Genomic DNA, 21,439 nt, shown 5'->3' on the forward strand with positions numbered 1-21,439 from the left:
CAGTGGCCTAACCAATGTCCTGTACAGCCGCAACATGACCTCCTAACTCCTGTACTCAATACTCTGACCAATAAAGGAAAGCATATCAAATGCCTTCACTATCCTATCTACTTGTGACTCCACTTTCAAGGAGCTATGAACCTGCACTCCAAGGTCTCTTTGTTCAGCAACACTCCCTAAGACCTTACCATTAAGTGTTTAAGTCCTGCTAAGATTTGCTTTCCTAAGATGCAGCACCTCGCATTTATCTGAATTAAACTCCATCTGCCACTTCTCAGCCCATTGGCTCATCTGGTCCAGATCCTGTTGTAATCTGAGGTAGCCCTCTTCGCTGTCTACTACACTTCCAATATTGGTGTCATCTGCAAACTTACTAACTGTACCTCTTATGCTCGCGTCCAAATCATTTATGTAAATGACAAAAAGTAGAGGGCCCAGCACCGATCCTTGTGGCACTCCACTGGTCACAGGCCTCCAGTCTGAACAACAGCCCTCCACCACCACCCTCTGTCTTCTACCTTTGAGCCAGTTCTGTATCCAAATGGCTAGTTCTCTCTGTATTCCGTGAGACCAAACCTTGCTAATCAGTCTCCCATGGAGATCCAATATCGAGTTCAAACATTTTTGGGCTTCAGCACAGTATCAAGAGTACAAAGCTGCCATTCTTGGTGCCACCTTGGGTACCAAAGTACCTAGGTACAAAATCTTAGGTACAGAGTTGAAAAATATAGAAACAAAGTTAAAGATTAAACTTTACAGCCTTCTTAGTATAAAGTAGAAAAATAAAGAAATGAAGTTAAAAGTTCAACATTACAGCCTTTCTTAAGTGCTTAGCCATGCTGGACTCACACTCCCTACAAGGATGCAATCTCCTCTGCTTTGACCTGGTCTCCCCGCATTGGTGCTTCACCGGGAGTCCTCGTGCTGCCTGTTCTCACTGCCACATAGATGCCAGGAGATCTCTCTCAACACCGCATTGGCCTCACTCTTGCCGTATTGGGCTCAATCTCTGATCCAGGCCCCAAGTTGCTGGCATACTCTGGACAATGGTGAAGCTGCGATGCCATCGCTACTGCTGCCTCCAGAGGGAGCTCTCTCCAGAAAAAGACTTGCATTAGCATCCAAAGGTATTTATTGTCCCAGGTTGACTTTTATCCAGTACTTTGTCTGTCCAACTGTGTTTTTCTCTCTTTGGCTCTATCTCCACCTTTTGTTTACTTCCCCATCATCCTAACTTCTGCAGAAATACCAACCTTTTCCAAGCTACAATTTGTTCTGAAGAAAGGTCACTGGACCTGAAACATTAATGCTACTTTCTCTCCATAGATGCTGCCAGACCTGTTAAGCTTCTCCAGCAATTTGTTTCTCATGTCCATCATCTGCAGTTCTTTTGTTTTACATTATCTCCATCTCAAGATTTTAAATGAATTTCTACTCTGGGCAGGTTAAATGACAAAGAGCATTTCCTGATAACATGTAATAACCAACATTTTTAAAAAAGGAAGTTCCCTCTAGACAAGTTACAATAATTCTTGGCAATCAAAGCAATTTATGAGGGAGCTCATATACAAAGATAGTCCGAAAACATGGAAACTCAAACTCAAATTCTAAAAAACATAATAAATAAGAGCAGGGTTACTGGTTAGGATCTTGCAATTCAATTCCTCTTTCCCAATGTTATAAACGAATAAAGGAATATTGATTGGGGTGCAAAGTGATAATATCACTTAACTAGCCATTGAGAGGTTTAAGCTCCTGGCCTGGAGGGACCAATTTGAATCTCACCGTGGTAGTTGATGGAATTTATATTCAATTCAAAATTCTATAATTAAACTATTAATTGAATGATAATCAAGAAACCAGGGTCAATTGTCAAAAGCAGCCATTGCTTGATTAAAGCTCTTTAGTGAAGGAAATCTGCACCCTTTACATGTTCTGCCATATGTAACACACGAGACCCACAACTGTAGTTGACTCTCAAAAGCCTTCTGAAATGGCCTAGCAAGCCATACAGTTGTATCCAACCTGTATGAATTTGAAGAAAAAGAATCAAACTCGTTGTACTGCCTAGCATGGGTGTAGGCACCAGAAATTATAACAGTAAATGTAACTAACTCAGCTAATGTTCTGGGTTCAAATCATACCATGGCAGATGGAGGAATTTGAATTAAATAAAAAATATGGAATTAAGAATCAACTGATGATCGTAAAGCCATAGTCGATTGTCAGAAAAAAAGCCATCTGGCACATTAATGTCCTTCAGGAAAGGAAATCTGTCATCTTTACCTCATCTGGCCTACACATGACACCAAATCCATAGCAATGTGGTTGACTCTCAACTGCCCTCTGAAATGGCCACTCACTTATATCAATCACTACGCAGTTGCAGCAAAGAAATAAAACTGGACGGACCACCTGGCATTGACCTGGGCATCAGAAAAGACAATGGCAGAAACAGCCCAGTGGACCCTGCAAAGTCTTTCTTACTGACATCTGCGGATTTGTGCCAACATTGGGAGACCTGTCTCAGACTAGTCAAGGAACAGCCTGGCATAGTCATACTTTTGGGATCATCACCATCACCACCCTTGGACACTTGCTGTCCCAACGGCAGGATAGATGCAGCAGAGGTGATGGCACAGTGGTATCCAGTCAAGGGGAAACTGCCATGGGAGCCCTCAACATTGACTCTGGACCCCATGGAGTCTCATAGCTTCAGGTTAAATAATAGCAAGGAAACCTGCTGATTGACATATACTGTTCTCCTTCAGTGAATAAGTCAGTACTCCTCCATCTTGAACAATACTGAGTGTTCTGAGTGTGCAAAATGTACTCAGAGGTAGGAGATTTCATCACCTACCACCAAGAGTGGTTCGGCAGCAGTACTACTGATTTGAGCTGGTCGGGTCCTAAAGACCATAGCTGCTATGGGACTGAGTCTGCGGCAGTTCATGAGGGAACCAAAAAGAGGGGAAAAATGTACTTCACTTCAACCTTACCAATCTGCCGGCTGAAGATGCATCTGTCCATGATAGTATCGGTAAGAGCAACCACTTCACAGTCCTTGTGGAGATCAGGTCCCGCCTACACATTGAGCACACCCTCTATCATGTTGAGTGGCACTATCATTGTGCTAAATGGGACAGACTTTGAACAAACGTATCAACTCAAGACTGGGCATCCACGAGAAGCTGTGGGCCATTCACAGCAGCAGAATTATACTCCAGCACAATCTGTAACCTCATGGCCCAGCATAGGGCTGATTTCCCTAGAGAGTCAGAGGCTGAGGCGTGACCTTACAGCGGTTTATAAAATCATGAGTGGCATGGATAGGGTAAATAGAGAAGGTCTTTTCACTGGAGTGGGGATGTCCAGAACTAGAGGGCATAGATTTAGGTGAGAGGGAAAAAATTTGAAAAGGAACTATGGGACAACATTTTCATGCAAAGGGTGGTGCATGTATGGAATGAGCTGCCAGAGGAAGTGGTGGAGGCTGGTACAATTACAACATTTAAAAGGCACCTGTACGGGTATATGAATAGGAAGGTTTTAGACGGACATGGATCAAGTGCTGGCAAATGGTTAGGATATCTGATTGACATGGACAAGTTGGACTGAATGGTCTGTTTCTGGGCTGTACATCTCTATGACTTTATATCCCCCATACAACCATTACCATCAAGCCATGGGATCAATCTAGGTTCGACGGAAAGTGCAGGAGGGAATGCAAGGAGCAGCACCAGACTTACCTAAAAATGAGGTGTCAACTTGGAGAAACTACCAAAAAGGACTACTTACGCACCAAACAGCATAAAGCAGCAAGTGAGAGACAGAACTAAGCAGTCCCACAACCAATAGATCAGATCTAACCTCTGCAGCCCTTCCACATCCAGTCGTGAATGTGGTGGATGATTAAACAACTTACTGGAAGAGGAGGCCCCACAAATATCTTCATCCGCAAAGATGGAAGAGCCCAGCACTTCAGTACAAAAGAGAAGGCTGAAGTATTTGCATCAGTCTTCAGTCAGAAGTACCAAGTGGATGATTCAATTCCGCCCCCTCCAGTAGTCCCCAGCATTACTGATACCTGTCTTCAGCCAGTTCATTTCACTCCACAAGATATTGAGAAACAGTTAGAGGCATTGGATAGTGCAAAGGGTATGGGCCCTGACAACATTCTGGCAACTGGAGACATGTGCTCCCAAACTTACTGCCTTCCTGTCAGCACAAAGTAAAGCAGTAGAAGCCCAACCTGACAAATTACAGCCCCATCAGTCTACTCTTGATCATCAATAAAGTGATGGAAGTTGTCATCAACAGTGCTATCAAACAGCTCCTGCTCAACAATAACCTGCTTAGTGACACCCAGTTTGGGTTTCTCCAGGCTCACTCAGTTTCTGACCTCAATCTAGTCTCCACATGGACAAAAAAGCATCCACTCCCCCACCACCAATGCTCAGTAGCAGCAGTGTGTACTATCCACAAGATGCACTGCAGAAATTCACCAACGATCCGCACCTTCCAAACCCAAGACCACTTCCATCTCGAAGGATAAGGGCAACGGATATATGGGAACACCACCACCTGCAAGATCTCCTCCAGGCCACTCACCATCCTGACTTGCAAATATATCACCGTCCCTTCACTGTTGCTGGGTAAAAATCCTGGAATTCCCTCCTTAACATCTCAGCCTCCTCCAGATGTCCCCAGTATCATATATGCTCGTGTTCAGCCAATTCAGTCCACTCCAGATTATTTAAGAACCCATTATGTAATGCTTCTTCAAAATGGTGTTCAACATAGAGAAGTACTGAGTCTTTACGTGAGGTGGCAAGTGGGGGTACCACAGAAAACATGTTGTAATATCTAGAATAAATACAGAATGATGATGAATGAGTCTGAGACTTTGGTTAAGTGGTATGTTTCCTGTGAATATGACTGCACCAGGCTTTTTTGCAGCAGAGAGCAGTGGGAGCTGGGCGGAAGTGAGGTCAGAGCACAGAGGCTGTTGGGAAGGTTAGTGAGTGGTATTTAGTAGATGTGTTCTGGACAGGATCTTCAGCGAGGTCATTCCACCGAGCATACCAGAAGAGAGAAGGGAGATGACGATGAGGAAGGTAGAGATCATTCAAGTAAAAGAGACCCTGGGTGAAGTACCTCTCGTGAACAGGTTGACTTCCTTGGAAACTGTCGTGACAGACGACACTGCCAGTCTGAGAGGCAGACAGGTCTGCTAATCGAAAATTGGTGTGGAGGTAGAGCCGAGGAGTCAGACATCATGCAGAGCCGTGGTAGTAGGGCACTCCACCGTGAGAGGGACTGAAAGGGGTTTCTGCGGCAACCGGAGGGATTTAAGGATGGTGTGTTGCCTTCCTGGTGCCAGGATCCAGGACGTTGCCGACAGAGTGTAGGGAATTCTCTAGGGCGAAGGTGAAGAGCGAGAGGTGGTGGTGCATGTCAGCACAAATGATGTCGGGAAGAAGAGGAGTGACATTCTACAGCGGGACTTCAGAGAACTCGGAAGAAGGCTAAAAAGCAGGACTTCCAGGTTGGTTATTTCCAGTTTGCTTCCAGTTCCTTTGGCTGGAGAGGGCAGGAACAGAGAGGTTTTGCTGTAAGGATAAGTTATACAAGAGGGATGGGCTGCACCTTAATAGGTGGGGGACCAGCATTCTGGCAGGCAGGTTTGCCACTGCAACACAGATGTCTTTAAACTAAGTAGTGGGGTGAGGGGACAAACTGGAAATTTAAGAAGGAAGTTAAAGGGAAAGTGAGAATAAGAGAAGTTAAGAAAGACAACAGAACAAAGGAGCAGAAAACACAAGAAGGGATCATACAGTCTGGTCAAGTGAAGTAGGGATTGATAGGAAGGGTGAGGGGAGTAACAAATTAAAAATATTATATATGAATGCACAAAGCATAAGAAATAAGGAGGATGAGCTTGAGGCTCAGTTGGAAACTGGCAGGTACGATGCTGTGGGGATAACTGACATATGGTTTCAAGTGGACAGGGTCTGGGAAATGAATATTCAAGGCTATACATGCTATTGAAAGGACAGACTGATAGGCAGAGGGGGTGGGGTGGCACTGTTTGTGAGGATTGATATTTAGTTCCTTGAAAGTGGGACAGAGAATCAAGAGATGTAAAGTCAGTATGGATACAGCTGAGAAATTCTAAGGGTAGAAATAGCCTAATGGGAGTTATCTACAGGCCCCCAAACAGTAGTCTGGATGTAGGGTATAAGTTGAATAAGGAGTTGAAATTGGCCTGTTGCAAGGGTATTACTTCAGTTGTTATAGGGGATTTCAACTTGCAGGTAAACTGGGAGAATTAGGATGGTACTGGACCCCAAGAAAGGGAGTTTTTGGAGTACCTCCAAGATGGATTCTTAGAACAGTTTGTACTGGAGCCTACCACGGAGAAGACAATTCTGGATCTGGTGTTGTGCAACGAACCGGATTTGATCAAGGACCTTGAAGTAAAGGAACCATTAGGAGGTAATAATATGATAATATGAGATAATATGATAAATTTTAATCTGCAATTTTAGAGGGAGAATCAGAAGTATCAGTATTGCAGTTGAACAAAGGGAACTATGGAGCTCTGAGGGAGCAGCTGGCCAAAGTTCAATGGTTCAAACCCTAGCAGGGATGTCAGTGGAACACCAATGGCAGGTATATCTGGATATAATGCAGAAGGTGCAGGATCAGTTCATTCCAAAGAGGAAGAAAGATCCTAAGGGGAGGCAGGGACGGCTGTGGCTGATGAGCGAAGTTAAGGACTGTATAAAGACAAAAGAGAAGTATAACATAGCAAAAATGAGCGGGAAGCCAGAGGACTGGGAAACTTTTAAAGAGCAACAGAGGATAACTAAAAAGATAATACACGGAGAAAAAATAGGTCCGAAGGCAAACTGGCCAAAAATATAAAGGAGGATAGTAAAAGGTTTTTGGGTATGTGAAAAGAAAAAAAATGGTTAAGACTAAAATAGGGCCCTTGAAGGCAGAAACTGGTGAATTTATTGTGGGGAATAAGGAAATGGCAGAAGAGTTTAATAGGTACTTTGCTCGGGTCTTCCCATGTGAAGACAGATCCAATCTCCCAGATGTAATTGTGGTTGAAGGACCTAGGGTAATGGATGAACTGAAGGGAATTTATATTAGGCAGGAAATGGTGTTGGACAGACTGATAGGTCTGAAAGCTGATAAGTCCCCAAGACATGATGATCTGCATCCCAGGGTATTTAAGGAGGTGGCTCTAGAAATCGTGGATGCGTTGGTAATCATTTTCCAATGTTCTATAGATTCAGAATCAGTTCTTGCAGATTGGAGGGTGGCTAATGTTGTCCCACTTTTCAAAAAGGAGGGAGAGAGAAAACAAGGAATTATAGACCGGTTAGCCTGACGTCAGTGGTGGGAAAGATGCTGGATTATTAACGATGAAATTATGACTAATTTGGATAGCAGTAACAGGATAGGTCAGAGTCAGCATGGATTTACGAATGGGAAGTCATGCTTGACTAATCTTCTGGAATATTTTGAGGATGTAACTATGAAGATGGACAAGGGAGAGCCAAAGGATGTAATGTACCTGGACTTTCAGAAAGCCTTTGGTAAAGTTCCACATAGGAGATTAGTGAACAAAATTATGGGACATGATATGGGGGACAAAATACTGTCTTGGATTGAAAATTGGCTGGCTGACAGGAAGCAAAGAGTAGTGATAAACGGGTCCCTTTCAAAATGTCAGGCGGTGACCAATGGGGTACCACAAGGTTCAGTGCTGGGATGCAGCTGTTTATAATGTACATTAATGATATAGATGAAGGTATTAAAAGTAATTTCGCAAATTTGCTGATGACACAAAGCTCGGTGGCAGGGTGAAATGTGAGGAGGATTTATGAGAATACAGGGTGACTTGGACAGGCTAGGTGAGTGGACAGATACATGGCAGATAAAGAACAAAGAAAATTTACAGCCCAGGAACAGGCCCTTCTGCCCTCCAAGCTTGAGTTCATCCAAATCCATTGTCTAAACCTGTTGCCCAATTCCTAAACATCTGTATCCCTCTGCTCCCCACCTACTCCTGCATCTGTCCAGATGCACCTTACATGAATCTACCGTGTCTGCCTCTATTACCTCTGCTGGCAATGCGTTCCAGGCACTTATCACCCTCTGTAGAAAGTACTTGCTGCGTATATCCCCCTTAAACTTTTCACCTCTTACCTTGAACGTATGACCTCTTGTTATTGAATCCCTCACCCTAGGAAAACGGTTATCTCCATCTATCCTGTCTATACTCTTCATGATTTTGTAGACCTCAATCAGGTTCCCCCCTCAATCTCTCTTTTTCTAATGAAAACAATCCTAATCTACTCAACCTCTCTTAATAACTAGCACCTTCCATACCAGGCAACATCCTCATAAACCTTCTCTGCATCCTCTCCAAAGTGTCCACATCCTTTTGGTAACGTGGCGACCGGAACTGTACATAGTATTCTAAATGCAGCCGAACCAAAGTCTTGTACAATTTTAACATGACCTGCCAGCTCTTATGCTCAATACCCCATCCGATGAAGGTAAGTATACCATATGCCTTCCTGGCCACTCTATCCACCTGTGCAGCCACCTTAAGGGACAGTAGACCTGAACTCCCAGATCTCTCTGCTCATCAACTTTTCCCAGGGCCCTTCCGTTTACAGTATAGTTTGCTCTAGAATTAAACTTCCCAAACTGCATCACTTCACATTTGCCTGGATTGAACCCCATCTGCCACTCTCTGCCCAACTCTCCAATCTGTCTATATTCTCCTGTATTCTTTGACAGTCCCCTATGCTTTCTGCTACTCCACCAATCTTCGTGTCTTCTGCAAATGTACTGATCAGACCAACAATGCCATCTTCCAGATCATTTATGTATATTACAAACAACAGTGGCCTCAGCACTGATCCCTGTGGAACACACTGGTCACCTTTCTCCATTTCGAGAAACTCCCTTCATCTACTCTCTGTCTCCTGTTGCTCAACCAGTTCTTTATTCACTTAGCTAGAAAACCTTGCACACCATGTGACTTCACTTTCTCCATTAGTTTACCATGGGGAACCTGATCAAACACCTTACTAAAGTCCATGTATATGACATCTACAGCAGTTCCTTCATCTATCAACTTGGTCACTTCCTCAAAGAACTCTATTAAGTTGGTAAGGTACGATCTCCCCTGCACAAAACCATGTCTATCACTGATAAGCCCATTCTTTTCTAAATATAAATAGATTTTATCCCTCAATACCTTCTCCAGCAATTTTCCCACCACTGACATCAGGCTCATTGGTCTGTAGTTACCTGGAATATCCCTACTACCCTTTTTGTACAGGGGACAACATGAGCAACCCTCCAGTCATCTGGCACCTCACCTCAAATGCAATTTAATGTGGACAAATGTGTGGTTATCCACTTTGGTGGCAAGAATAGGAAGGCAGATTACTACCTAAATGGAGTCAAGTTAGGTAAAGGGGCAGTACAATGAGATCTAGGTGTTCTTGTAAATCAGCCAATGAAAGCAAGCATGCAGGTACAACAGGCAGTGAGGATAGCTAATGGCATGCTGGCCTTCATAACAAGAAAAGTTGAGTATAGGAGCAAATAGTTCCTTCTGCAGATGTACTGGGCCCTGGTGAGATTGCACCTGGAGTATTGTATGCAGTTTTGGTCTCCAAATATGAGGAAGGACATTCTGGCTATTGAGGAAGTGCAGTGTAGGTTCATGAAGTCAATTCCCGGAATGGCGGGACTAACATATGTTGAAAGATTGCAGCGACTGGGCTTGTATACACTTGAGTTTAGAAGGATGAGAGGGGATCTGATTGAGACGTATGAGATTATTACAGGATTGGACACTCTGAAGGCAGGAAGCATGTTTCCACTGATGGGTGAGTCCAGAACCAGAGGACACAGTTTAAAAATAATGGGTAGGTCATTTAGAACAGATTTGAGGAGAAACTTCTTCACCCAGAGAGTGGTGGTTATATGGAATGCTCTGCCCCAGAAGGCAGTGGAGGCCAAGTCTCTGGATACTTTCAAGAAAGATATGGATAGAGCTCTTAAAGATAGTGGAATCAAGGGTTATGGGGATAAGGCAGAAACAGGATACTTATTGCGGATGATCATAATGAATGGTGTTGTTGGATCGAAGGGCTGATTGCCTTACTCCTACACCCATTGTCTATTTCTATTGCTTGATTGGTCGTAGAACATCTCTCTGAGTTTTGGCACAAATCCTCAGACTGTTGTGTGGAGTACTTTTTGCATTGTACTAGAGTTGTATCTTTGTCCAAGTTTGAATCTAATGCTCATTGGGATTGCCGATTCTTTTCACTCCCTAATACTTTGTCATATGGATTAAACAAATTAATAGCTTGCTAGCTCTTTCAGGAGGCAGTTAAGAATCAAACATATATTGAGGGTCTGGAGTCACATGTAGGTCAGACCTGGTGAGGATTACAAATTTGCTTCCATTAGTGAACTGTTAACTAAGGGAAACTATCCCATTTGCAAAAAAAAGTACATAAAATAACTCAAGTAACAATTCATACGAGTAAATATGTGATGATATACATTGACTCACTTGTGAATTAATAACACGGATTGTAGTTTTACTTCCAACATCCTTCTCGTAACCTTGTGTAGGAGCTGCATTAAATCTCAGCACTGCATCATGGGAATCTGAAAGAGAGAAACATGTCAATGATTATCACATTTTAAGTAATTCAAGCAATTGGAATTGTGATATCCCATTTTAAACATCTGTACCCTCAGACTGTATAATATGGGAGCTTTTATGCTTTCATAATATTGAGTTCATGGAACTAAGACAGATGGACTAGCAGATTGAATTGGGATAACCATTAGCAGACAATTGCAGGTTTGCTTGGAACCTTTAGAAGGGTGGGTGAGGGAACTCAACTGCGTCAGAGCAAAAATTCAGTTTCCCGATATTGGAGAAAAGTTTTGCCATATGTTCTCAGAACTCTTCTGTCTGGTCAGTTGAACCTCAATTGCATTATTGATTGGGTCAGCAAACCTGCTCAATCAAGGCAACACACTGGTGAGGGGAGAATCACAGTGATAGCAGTAAGAGGGACATGGAGGTCTGGCATATTTAGGATTGAGAACACAACAGGGTAATAAGAATTGATCAAGTTTAGGGTAGACTACGGCTGTGTATGGGGATGTGTTTGGGAGTGGTCTTAGGAGGAAGAGCAGGCATATAACAAAGATTGTGAAAAGGCCAATGTTCATAGGGGGAAATTTAGGAAATACAAAGGGAATACCTGAGGAAGAGAACAGGCCTCTAGAAATGAGTGGAAAGTGTGTTATAAAGGAGAAGGATCAAAGATGAACAAATCAAATATAAATCTACCAATTACCATCTCTCCTAACTTGTTCTACAATAGAAAAAATCTTAGAGAATATGAATTATACATGGGATGGATCCAAAATTTGTTTGCACATGTTCCTGTACAACACAAACACACCCAGCTGAGGGAATTGGAACAGATACTGGAAAATACTATGATTTTGAGTGCTCAGTTAAGACTTTTGCACTAAATAGAAGCACTCATTGCAAAGTAAAGATGAATAACCTCTTTCAAATCCTAACACTAGCAACTCAACATGTTCTGTGATTCATCTACCTCTGTGAAAGGTGCCCCAGAGTAGTGAGCGTGCTGCGTGCAATATTCCACATTCAGCCATGGAGGAACATTCACGGACCCATATTAAGGACATGGGGATGAAACTGTTATGCAGCTGTAGTTTGCAATGATGGGAGGCCATATCACAGGGGATAGTGAAGGTTCCACCAACAGTCAGTTTGAGCTAATGCATGAAAAACAATGTAAAGATCAAAGTTACAAAGACCTTCCATTTGATAACATCAAGAGTTGGAAAATCTGTCATGGAACACGGACAATGTAGAGGTGGCTGTAGAGTCACCCAATACCAGAGCTGCCCGGTTATGGATGAAAGGAATATTGACTGTGTCCATACCTCAAATGGAAAACAAACACCTCACTGCTGACGTTTTCTCCACAAATCAGTACCTGCCTGCCAATGTGACCAACTTAACTCAGCAGCTTTACTAACATTGCGAGGTAAGCAGGAAAGAAAAAGAAGGAAGGCCCAACATCAACGAAAGTGAAAAGAAAGGACTCAGGCCTGCAGCTGTGGACAAGGTGCCTGAACAGCAGAACCAGGATCACACAGGCTACAAAGAAAAGGTTCACCAAAGGAGTTGCACTGATCTACAAATGAATTTAAAAGCAGTTCTGGAGATGTCTGCACAAGCCTAGCAAAACCATTACTTATACCTGCACCTCTTGCTGACAGATTGGAGGTCATTTGGGGGGAAACTAAATTTCAACGACGCTGAAAATCACAGCAGCATAGAACATGCTTGCTGCCAGTGCTTTTTAAACCTCATTTAGGGACATGTGCCATATTGTGCACCCCATTACAATCAAGAGTTCTCCAATGTCCTTTACAGCAAGGCAGTACCTCTTGTGCTGTTAAATATGGACTCAGAGAGCCAAGGTGCCCAAATTGTCAGATTTGCAGCCATCACTGAGTTCACTCATACAAGCGGCATCAAATTGTACAAATACAAATCTCAACCGTGGCTTCATTCAGACAGGTTCCTGGCCAGCTAGCTTTGACCACAAGAAACAATTCCTAAATGTGTGTGCCCAATATCCAGGAAACTGTCACAACACTCACATTCTGTATAAATTCCAGGTTCCTTGAATAATTGCGCCCTTGCATCAAAAATGTTTTCAAGCAACAAGTGATGGGGGCAGGTTCACCTGTGGCACTCAAGTGGGCAACATGATTGTTTTCATTTAAACAATGTGTGAGAGTACAGGCAAAAGGCCGGAGACTGGCTTTAAGTCATTATATTTATTTGGAGATTTGGGCCAAATAACCTCCTTCTGCACTGTAACATTTCTGTGATCTCCAGGGCTGTCTCAAGAGCGACAAGGGGTACCTCTAGAAGACCTGGTTAATGACCCCAGTATGCAGGACATCGACTGAAGGTCGTGCACCAATGGTGACTTCAATATTGTTTAATGGTTATTTTCCTATTGGTGGTACCACAGCAGTCATTGCTGAACTTGCCACTGACTACTTTGTCAGCTTGTCTCCAATGACTTTGATGGATGTCCTCTGGTGGTCCAGGACAGAGTTCTCCAGCCTGCTTAGAGATCACTGCTTCGGTGTGGTCTCATCGTCCAGAGCCTGACCTGATGGAAATAACTACAAAATCCTTACAGGGATAAGCAGGGTCGATGCAGAGATGATGTTTCCTCTGGTTGAAGAGTCTAAAATTGGAGGCCACAATTTAAAAATAAGGGGATGCCACTTAGGTCTGAGAGGAGGATAAATTATGTCATATACAAAGTTGTGAACCTTGGGAATTCTCTACCACAGTAGATTGTGGAGGTTCAGTCTTTGAGTATGTTCAAGGTCAGGATTGACAGATTTCCAATTACCTGTGATGGAGTAAAAAGCATTGAAGTTTTCAATCAACCATGATTGCAACGGCAAACTTGATGGACTGAATGGCCTTCTTATGTTCTTAAGTATTTGTGCCATTGAAAGAGCAAAGGTAGTGTACATTGGAGTAGGTCAGAAGTTACTCGACATCAGGTTTATTTGAAATCACAAGTTTTTGGGGCACTGCTCCTTTGTCATACTCTGGAGTATGCTGAGATGATAATTCCTTGGTGTCTGTCTATCACTCCTGCTCCCTGGCAGTGTGCAATAGCACTTCCCTCTCCCCTTGAGGAGAAGGGGCAGTTGGAAGTGCTTAAGGAATTAAGGCCTTCAGCCCTATTTCATCTACCCAATAAATGAATAAAAGTCTCTGTGTATGTTCTCATAGTGATGAAAGGTAAATGAGCTGATGCTTTGAACTGTCAAGTGTTGAGGCTCCTTATAAGTTTAAGTGTGAGTTCTGTCAGAAGTGTGAAAGAGGCAGAATTATTGGGATGCAGCAGTGTGTACCATCAACAAGATGCACTGCAGAAATTCACCAAAAATCCTCAGACAACACCTTCTAAACCCACGACTGCTTCCATCCAGAAGGATAAGGGCAGTAGATACGTGGAAACACCTACCTCCAGGCTACTCACCATCCTGACTTGCAAATATATCGCCGTTCCTTCACTGTCACTGGGTCAGAATCTTTGAATTCCCTCCCTAACAGCATTGTGGGTTAATTTACAGTACATGGACTGCAGTGGCTCATGAAGACATCTGACCACCACTTTCTCAAGGGCAACTAGGGATGGGCAATAAAAATACTGTCCAACCAGTAATGCCAAGGCCCTACAAATGATTTTAAAAACATGTAATGCTACAGTGGCAGTTGCAGTAAAGGGATATACATTGATTCTATGATGCACCTGATGGAGTTGCCTTGCACTCCTCTAGTGTATGACAGTCCTCTGCATGATAACCTTATTAAGGCAAGTCACATTCATGGGAGCATGAAGCACTGAGTAGGCAGCAGTACAGCAGACCATTCCTCCTGTTATGGCAGTGGAACCATGAGTGCTAACCTCCTCTGGCTGCTCTGTCCATGCCACCTTTGTCATTTGGGATGGCCTACTGTTCCCATCCCTAGGGAAAAAAGCTGCCTTGCTCTCTTGAATAGCTTCAGGAGAAGAAGCCATCACTAAAGTGCGGTGCTTTTTTATACCTAGTCTCTGACATCTCCGCGGCTGGGTGAGGGTGATGAGGAGAGGTTGAGTGACGCTCTTAGGCTATGGAGCAAAGAGTGTTGTTTGGGTGCCCTTTAAATGTGGCACTCAGAATTTGGAACCCCTAAGGTCTGGGGTTTAGGTGTTGTAGGAGTGGGGAAGTGGGGTAGGAGGGAATTTCCTATCTGACTACCCAAAAAGTTTGCAGTTCCTCATGCATGCATACGTAATAAATTACGAGTGACAATCATGTGACAAACCCTGACCCATTCCCAAGTTGAAGAACCTCCTGCTTTTCAGCCCAGTTGTTGCATTGAGACACAAAGAAACGGCATTCCATCTCAGTCAGAGTAAAATGTTTCCATTTCTTAGAATGCTCACTAACTAGAGCTAAGGAATGTTTATACCATTTATTGAATTCTCTGCCAAATTATAATAAGATTTTCCTTTTTAAAAAAATCTGCATATACACGATTCACTTCTTAGATACTTTAAAGGGATTCCATACTATAACTCTAAATTGCAATGGAGCTTCTTGTAACGATGTCACTTTATGTGTGAAGCATTATAATGCCAAATCATGATCAAAAATCGTCCACAATTCATTTTTCTGTCCACCTTTGCCAATGAATAGTGCACACATATTAATTTTTGTGGCCAATATTTTTGATTTTTCAGGGACTATAATGGAACATTTAGAGAATTGCACCAGTTTCTAGCAAACCAGAAAATGTGATAGGTATTAATAAAAAAAAGTGTCAGCTGATAAACAATGAGTGATTAAATCCATGGTTAGTTTCTGCATTGCACATCTGAGTGAACATTTGAATTAGTCAGTCTGCTAATCTTATTGGTGTCTGATCTAATGCTGTACAACAGTACAGCTTGGATTGCAGCAGAATTTCAAATCCACTCAATTAATTGATGTGGACGGCATCTCCTTTCCAACTAAAGTGGTATATTATGTGAAATATACACTGTGTCTGTAGATGTACATTATTGATGAGTGCTGTTGAGCAATTATTGGATACCAAATACTGATATAAACATTTGTGGCCACAAGATGGCAGAGTAGATTTTTTTTTGAGAGTTGTTTAATGTGTTCCTTCCAGTGGTGTACGCCAACTTCTGTGTTACATTTTACTCATAAAACTGGTGACACTGAATAAGACTTGAGGCTTTTACTGAATTGCATTAAACATTCTCACCCAGAAATGGATGGAGAAAAATACTGTCATAAAGACAGCTATAACTTTAAAAAATACTCTAAATTTTGTGCAGGGACAGAGAGGCCTGGGTGCATATGTGCATAAGTCATTGAAGGTGGAGAGATCAGTCAGTAAAGAAAACAGTATTCTGGGCTTTATTACTGGGGGCATAGAGTACAAGTACAAGAAAGTTATGGTATAAGATATAACTTTGATCTCACCTGAAGTACTGTGTACCTTTCAGTTCACTTGAATGCATTGGAGAGAATGCCGAAGAGGTTATAAGAAAAGGTGCAGGAATGAGAAACTTCATTTCTGAAGATAGGCTGGAGAAATTTGGCTCTTTCCTTGGAGAGGAGAAGGCTAAGAGGAGATTTAACAGAAGTGTTGGTCCTTTTATCTAAGGAAAGATATATTGGTATTGGAGGCAGTCCAGAGAAGGCTCATAAGGTTGATCCTGGGGTATGAAGGGATTTCCTTATGAAGAGAGGTTACATAGGTTGGGCCTATACTCATTCGAGTTCAGGAGAATGAGAGGAGGTCTTATTGAAACATGGAGGAAGAAATGGTGCAGCAGTAATGCAACTGGACTAGCAATCCAGAACTACAGGCCAGTGATATAGAGTCATAGAGTTATGCAGCATAGAAACAGACCCTTTGGTCCAACCAGTCCTCGCTGAACATAATCCCAACTAAACTGGTTCCATCTGCTTGCTCCTGGCCCATATCCCTCCAAACCTTTCCTATTCACTTATCCATTCAAATGTCTTTTAAACGTTGCGACTGTACCCACATCTAGCACTTTCTCTTCGAGTTCATCCCACACTCAAAACGCTCTCTGTGAAAAGAAATCGTTATGTCTTTTTTAAATCGCTCTCCTCTCACCTTAAAAATGTATCCCCCTACTCCAGAAATTCCCTATCTTAGGGAAAAGACAACTACCATTAACCTTATCTATACTTCTCATTACTTTATAAACCTCTATCATGTCACCTCGCAATCTCCTACACTCCAATGAAAAAATTCCCGCCTTTTTTTATAACTCAAACCCTTCCATACCCAGCAACATCCTGGAAAATCTCTTCTGAACCCTCTCCAGCTTGGTAATATCCTTCCTATAACTGGGCGACCAGAACTAGACACAGTATTCCTGAAGAGGCCTCACCAATGTCCTGTACAACTTCAACATAATGGATAGGTTTGAATCCCACTTTTGCAGATGGTGACATTTGAATTTACCTAGCCAGTGATGCCCAACTTTTGTGAACCTACATGAAGGCAAAAAAACATAAGGATTCCTAGGGCAGTTAACAGAGTAGAGGCTGTTTTGCTTTGTGGGATTGTCAAGGACTAGAGGGCAATCTGGTCCCACATAGTCAGTAGTTTGGGTCCAGAATGCACTGCCTGGAAGTAATGTAGGAGCAGATTCAATCAAGGCGTTTAAAAGGATGTGAAATAATGATTTGAACAGAACCAATGTGTGGGGTTATAGGGAAAAGGCAGGAGAATGGTACTCGGTCATAATGCTCATTCAGAGAGCTGGTGGAGACTGGTCAAGCCAGAGTATCCTGCCAGTCTATAAAAATTCTGTGATTTTGGTATAAAAATCTTCTGTCAATTATTTGGCTCAAAGTTGCTATTGCAAGGTCATAAAAAGCTTTCCTTCACTTCAGGGTTGAGTCAAGAATGCACTGAGGGTTTCACACAAAAGTGTTTTCAAATTCAAATCATATTTTCAGCCTTGTTTACAGCCCCCTGTTGTTTCCCAATAAAAACTCAGCATGGTGTTGGACTGTTACAAATGCTTTTATTTCATACTCTTCTCCCAAAGATATAATTCCCATATGACAAATGGAAGTGAAATCAAATTTTTGTTATATGCTTCACACCATCAGCGGGCTCCTCTCATGATCAGTTTATGATATGCATGTACAAGATTCAACACTCCCACAGAGTGATTGAAATGGTAGAAATTGACCAAGTTTAACAACTTAAAATAAGGCTTCCTTGCTTTTCAAGGGCAGGATGGTCATGTGTTGGGAGAAATTTTCCCAAATGTTTATAACTTGGGTTGCATTGTCAGCATATTTATATCCAGTTGCCCAAACTATTATGCAAAGTCCAATGAAAAAATAGATTTGGAAAATGTTGCAAATATGTGTTAGTTTAACAAGAGACCCAATAGATACATAACATAGCCAAGCTTGTGCAATGAGCTCTGTAATTCCAAACTTAGTAACCTAGGGGTGAAACTCACCTGATCTTTGCCAACAGCACAATATGTGCTCACAGTGAATTGACTGCCAACTTAAGTCATGGCTGGAAGCACTGTTGTGCATCCAAGAGGCAGGGGACCATATGGATAGCACATCCAATGAACTGGTCACACAGCAGATTAGAATCATACTGACAGACAGGCAATGGGTAAGAACTAGGCAGTCTAAGAAAACCAGACAGATAATGCAAGAGAACCTCTTGTCTTTCATGCTTACTAATTAGAATTCCATTTTGGAAACTGGTGAGGGTAGTGGGTTTTCAGGGGAGTACAGCCAGAGCCTAGGCCATGACAGCATGGATAACTCAGCTGTACAGTAGAAGGGGAAGAATGAATGAAGAATTCCAACTTCAAAGATCATTCTGTGGTGGTAAACTTGATTCCCGGATGATGGGTTGCCTCACTTGGTGGCAGGATGAAGGATGGCATGGAATGGCTGCAGGACATTCTTCTATGGAGGTGGACCAGCCAGACATCGTGGCCATGTTAGTACCAATGACATGGGATGAAAGAGGGATAAGGTCCTGAAGATAGATCTAGGGGTTTAGGAAGGAAATTAAGAAGTAGGACCTCAAGAGCAATCATCACAGGATTACTGCCAGTGGCATGTGGTGGTGAGCTTTAAACTAGATTGCCGAGGGATAGCAATTCAAGGAGTACTGTGAATTAGAAGGAAGCAAAGTTGGAAACAGGAAATCCAAAAGATGCTGGGGAGAGATAAGACAGAAGAAATAAGGACAAGCATTGAGTATGCTTTGAAAGTAGATTGATGTCACAAAGAAATGTTTAGAGCTCACTACCTGAATGCGGGGGAGACATTGCAAAGGCACAGACAGAGATGCATCGGTCTGCTCTAATTGCTATTGTTGCAATCTGGCAGAATGGTCACCAGGGAAAGTGTTGGAGTAATGGTAATGTCATAAACTTGGTAATCCAGAACCTCACACTAATAATCTGAGGACAGGAGTTCATATCCTGCCATGATAGATGGTGAAATTTGAATTCAATGCAAAATATCTGATATAAAAAGCTAGTCTCTTGGCAATCAGTCATAGTCATAGAGTCATACAGCATGGAAACAGACCCTTCGATCCAACCAGTCCATGCCAAACGTAATCCCAAACTAAACTAGTCCCACTTGCCCGCTCCTGGCCCATATTCCTCCAAACCTTTCCTATTCATGTAGTTACCCAAATGTCTTTTAAATGTTGTAACTGTGCCCACATCCATCACTTCCTTAGAATGTCCATTCCACAAATGAACCAGCCTCTGTGTAAAACATTGGCCCCCACACCAGACCTGATCTGCCTCTACACCAACCCCTGCACTCACTCTCCCATACACAGGACCCAACCCCATTGCCTCTAATGCCATATCAACACCCATCCTACAATCCCACCCAATCAGATACCCTCCATCCTTGTCACCTGGCCCAGTTTTTACCACTCTTCTCAACCTACCCTGAATAATGAAACACTTACCTGGCTCTCGTGCCATCTTTCACCATATGGCACCTTGCCCCCTAGCACTCAACTTATCTGGTACATTGACATCCTATTTCTAGTATTAGGGGAGGTGAGTCTAAAACAGGGGAAGGCGGGGTGCTGTTTGGTTTTGAGTGGGGTTAGGAGGGTGGTTGGATCCAGTGTGGGGGAGGTGGGGTTTTTGGGTATCAAATGGGGATATGAGGGTGGTTGGATCCAGATCAGGGGAAGGATAAGGCTGGAGGATGATAGGTTCAAAAGCGAATGGGGGAATCAGTTGCTGGAGGGTTTGTCTCGTCCCAGGCCTAAAAGATCCAGTGACAGTGATCAAGTCCTGGCTGAGATGGAGGAGGTCAGAGTCTTGTAGGTGGGAAAGAGGTGTAAGGGGTGTAGGACTGGTGTAGTTAGTTTAGTAGTTAGTCAGGAGTTAGATAAGTTATCCAAGATTGTACCTTTTCCTGAGTGACTATAATTTCAGCAGAACTCTCAGAACATCTCAGTTTTAGTTGATAGTTTCGGATGGTTCCAGACCTAGAGGAATTGCCCAGGAGAATCTTCAACTCCTTGGACAACTCTTTTGAATTCTGCTCCGATGGGAATTTCACAGGGGCCCCATGTGTAACTCCCATTTATAATTCAGAGATCACCATTAGGACTTCTGAAAAACAGGGCATTGTTCTTCAGTTCTCCTGAGGAAGGGCTTATGCCCGAAACGTCGATTCTCCTGTTCCTTGGATGATATCTGACCTGCTGCGCTTTTCCAGCAACACATTTTCAGCTCTGATCTCCAGCATCTGCAGCCTTCACTTTCTCTCATTGTTCTTCAGTGCAAACACTTAAGTGTAAAGAAGATAGGCACAGTGAAGAATTCAGAATGTATGACTAGGAGTAGACCATTCAGCCATTGATCCTGCCCTGCTATTCAATATAACCATGGCTGATTGGGTGGAACAGATCAATACTCAATCAGATGTAATAGGGTTGGACTCGGGTTAAACATTTGTCACATATTCTTCCTCTAACCTGAGATCCTCCCTTACTAATATACTGATCTCATCCATTAATATCACAGCAACCCCATCTCTTTTTATTTTTTGTCCATCCTTCTTAAACATTAAATATCCTTGAAAGTTCAGTTCCTGATCCTTTTTTTTTTATTCTTTCATGGGATGTGGGACCTGGAGGAGGCAGTGGCAGACTGGGTCTAGAGTGAAACAAGGGAAAGCATGTCTCCTGGGCATGAAATGTGTTTGAGTTCAGAGCAGGGAAAGTGTGGTCAATCTGGGAGTGTCAGATTAGGGTTTGGAGGGTCTAAGTGGTCTGTGGGAGTTGTTTTGGGGGTGTGTGTGAGGTAAATGTATAGTTACTTTAATAGTTATGCAATTAATGGTTTATTGTACTTAATTTAATCAGATCCTTCTGTATTCTCTAAGTTAAATGGAACATTCTGAAGGGTTCCAGGTGTAGAGAAATTGATCTACGTTTCCTGGGAAATTGCTTCAGAGTCCACTAAACAAGGAATTCCACAGGATCCCTATATGCAGGTCCCATCTACACCAGAATACTGTCTATCTGTTCAACTGAAAATCTAAATCCTGATCTATCATGTCAGGTATCATTCTGGGATTTGATTGTCCGGGACTACCATCAGCAAGGATCATAATGCATATCAAGAGCCTTTAGCATCATGTATGTTACACTAAGATCATCTCT

The 21,439-nt window shown here is 42.7% G+C and overlaps 1 protein-coding gene across 1 annotated transcript in view; it reads right to left on the minus strand.

Annotated features, from left to right (window-relative positions):
- The window catches only part of LOC122550674 (beta-galactoside alpha-2,6-sialyltransferase 2-like), an 89,708-nt gene that overhangs the window by 19,593 nt on the left and 48,676 nt on the right, over positions 1 to 21,439 (minus strand). The window contains exon 4 of the mRNA XM_043691760.1: positions 10,625 to 10,722. Coding sequence (XP_043547695.1) covers positions 10,625 to 10,722 — 98 coding nt within the window. The remainder of the gene's footprint in view (positions 1 to 10,624; positions 10,723 to 21,439) is intronic.

Source organism: Chiloscyllium plagiosum, chromosome 6 (genome assembly GCF_004010195.1).
Source record: "Chiloscyllium plagiosum isolate BGI_BamShark_2017 chromosome 6, ASM401019v2, whole genome shotgun sequence".
Classification (NCBI taxonomy): domain Eukaryota; kingdom Metazoa; phylum Chordata; class Chondrichthyes; order Orectolobiformes; family Hemiscylliidae; genus Chiloscyllium; species Chiloscyllium plagiosum.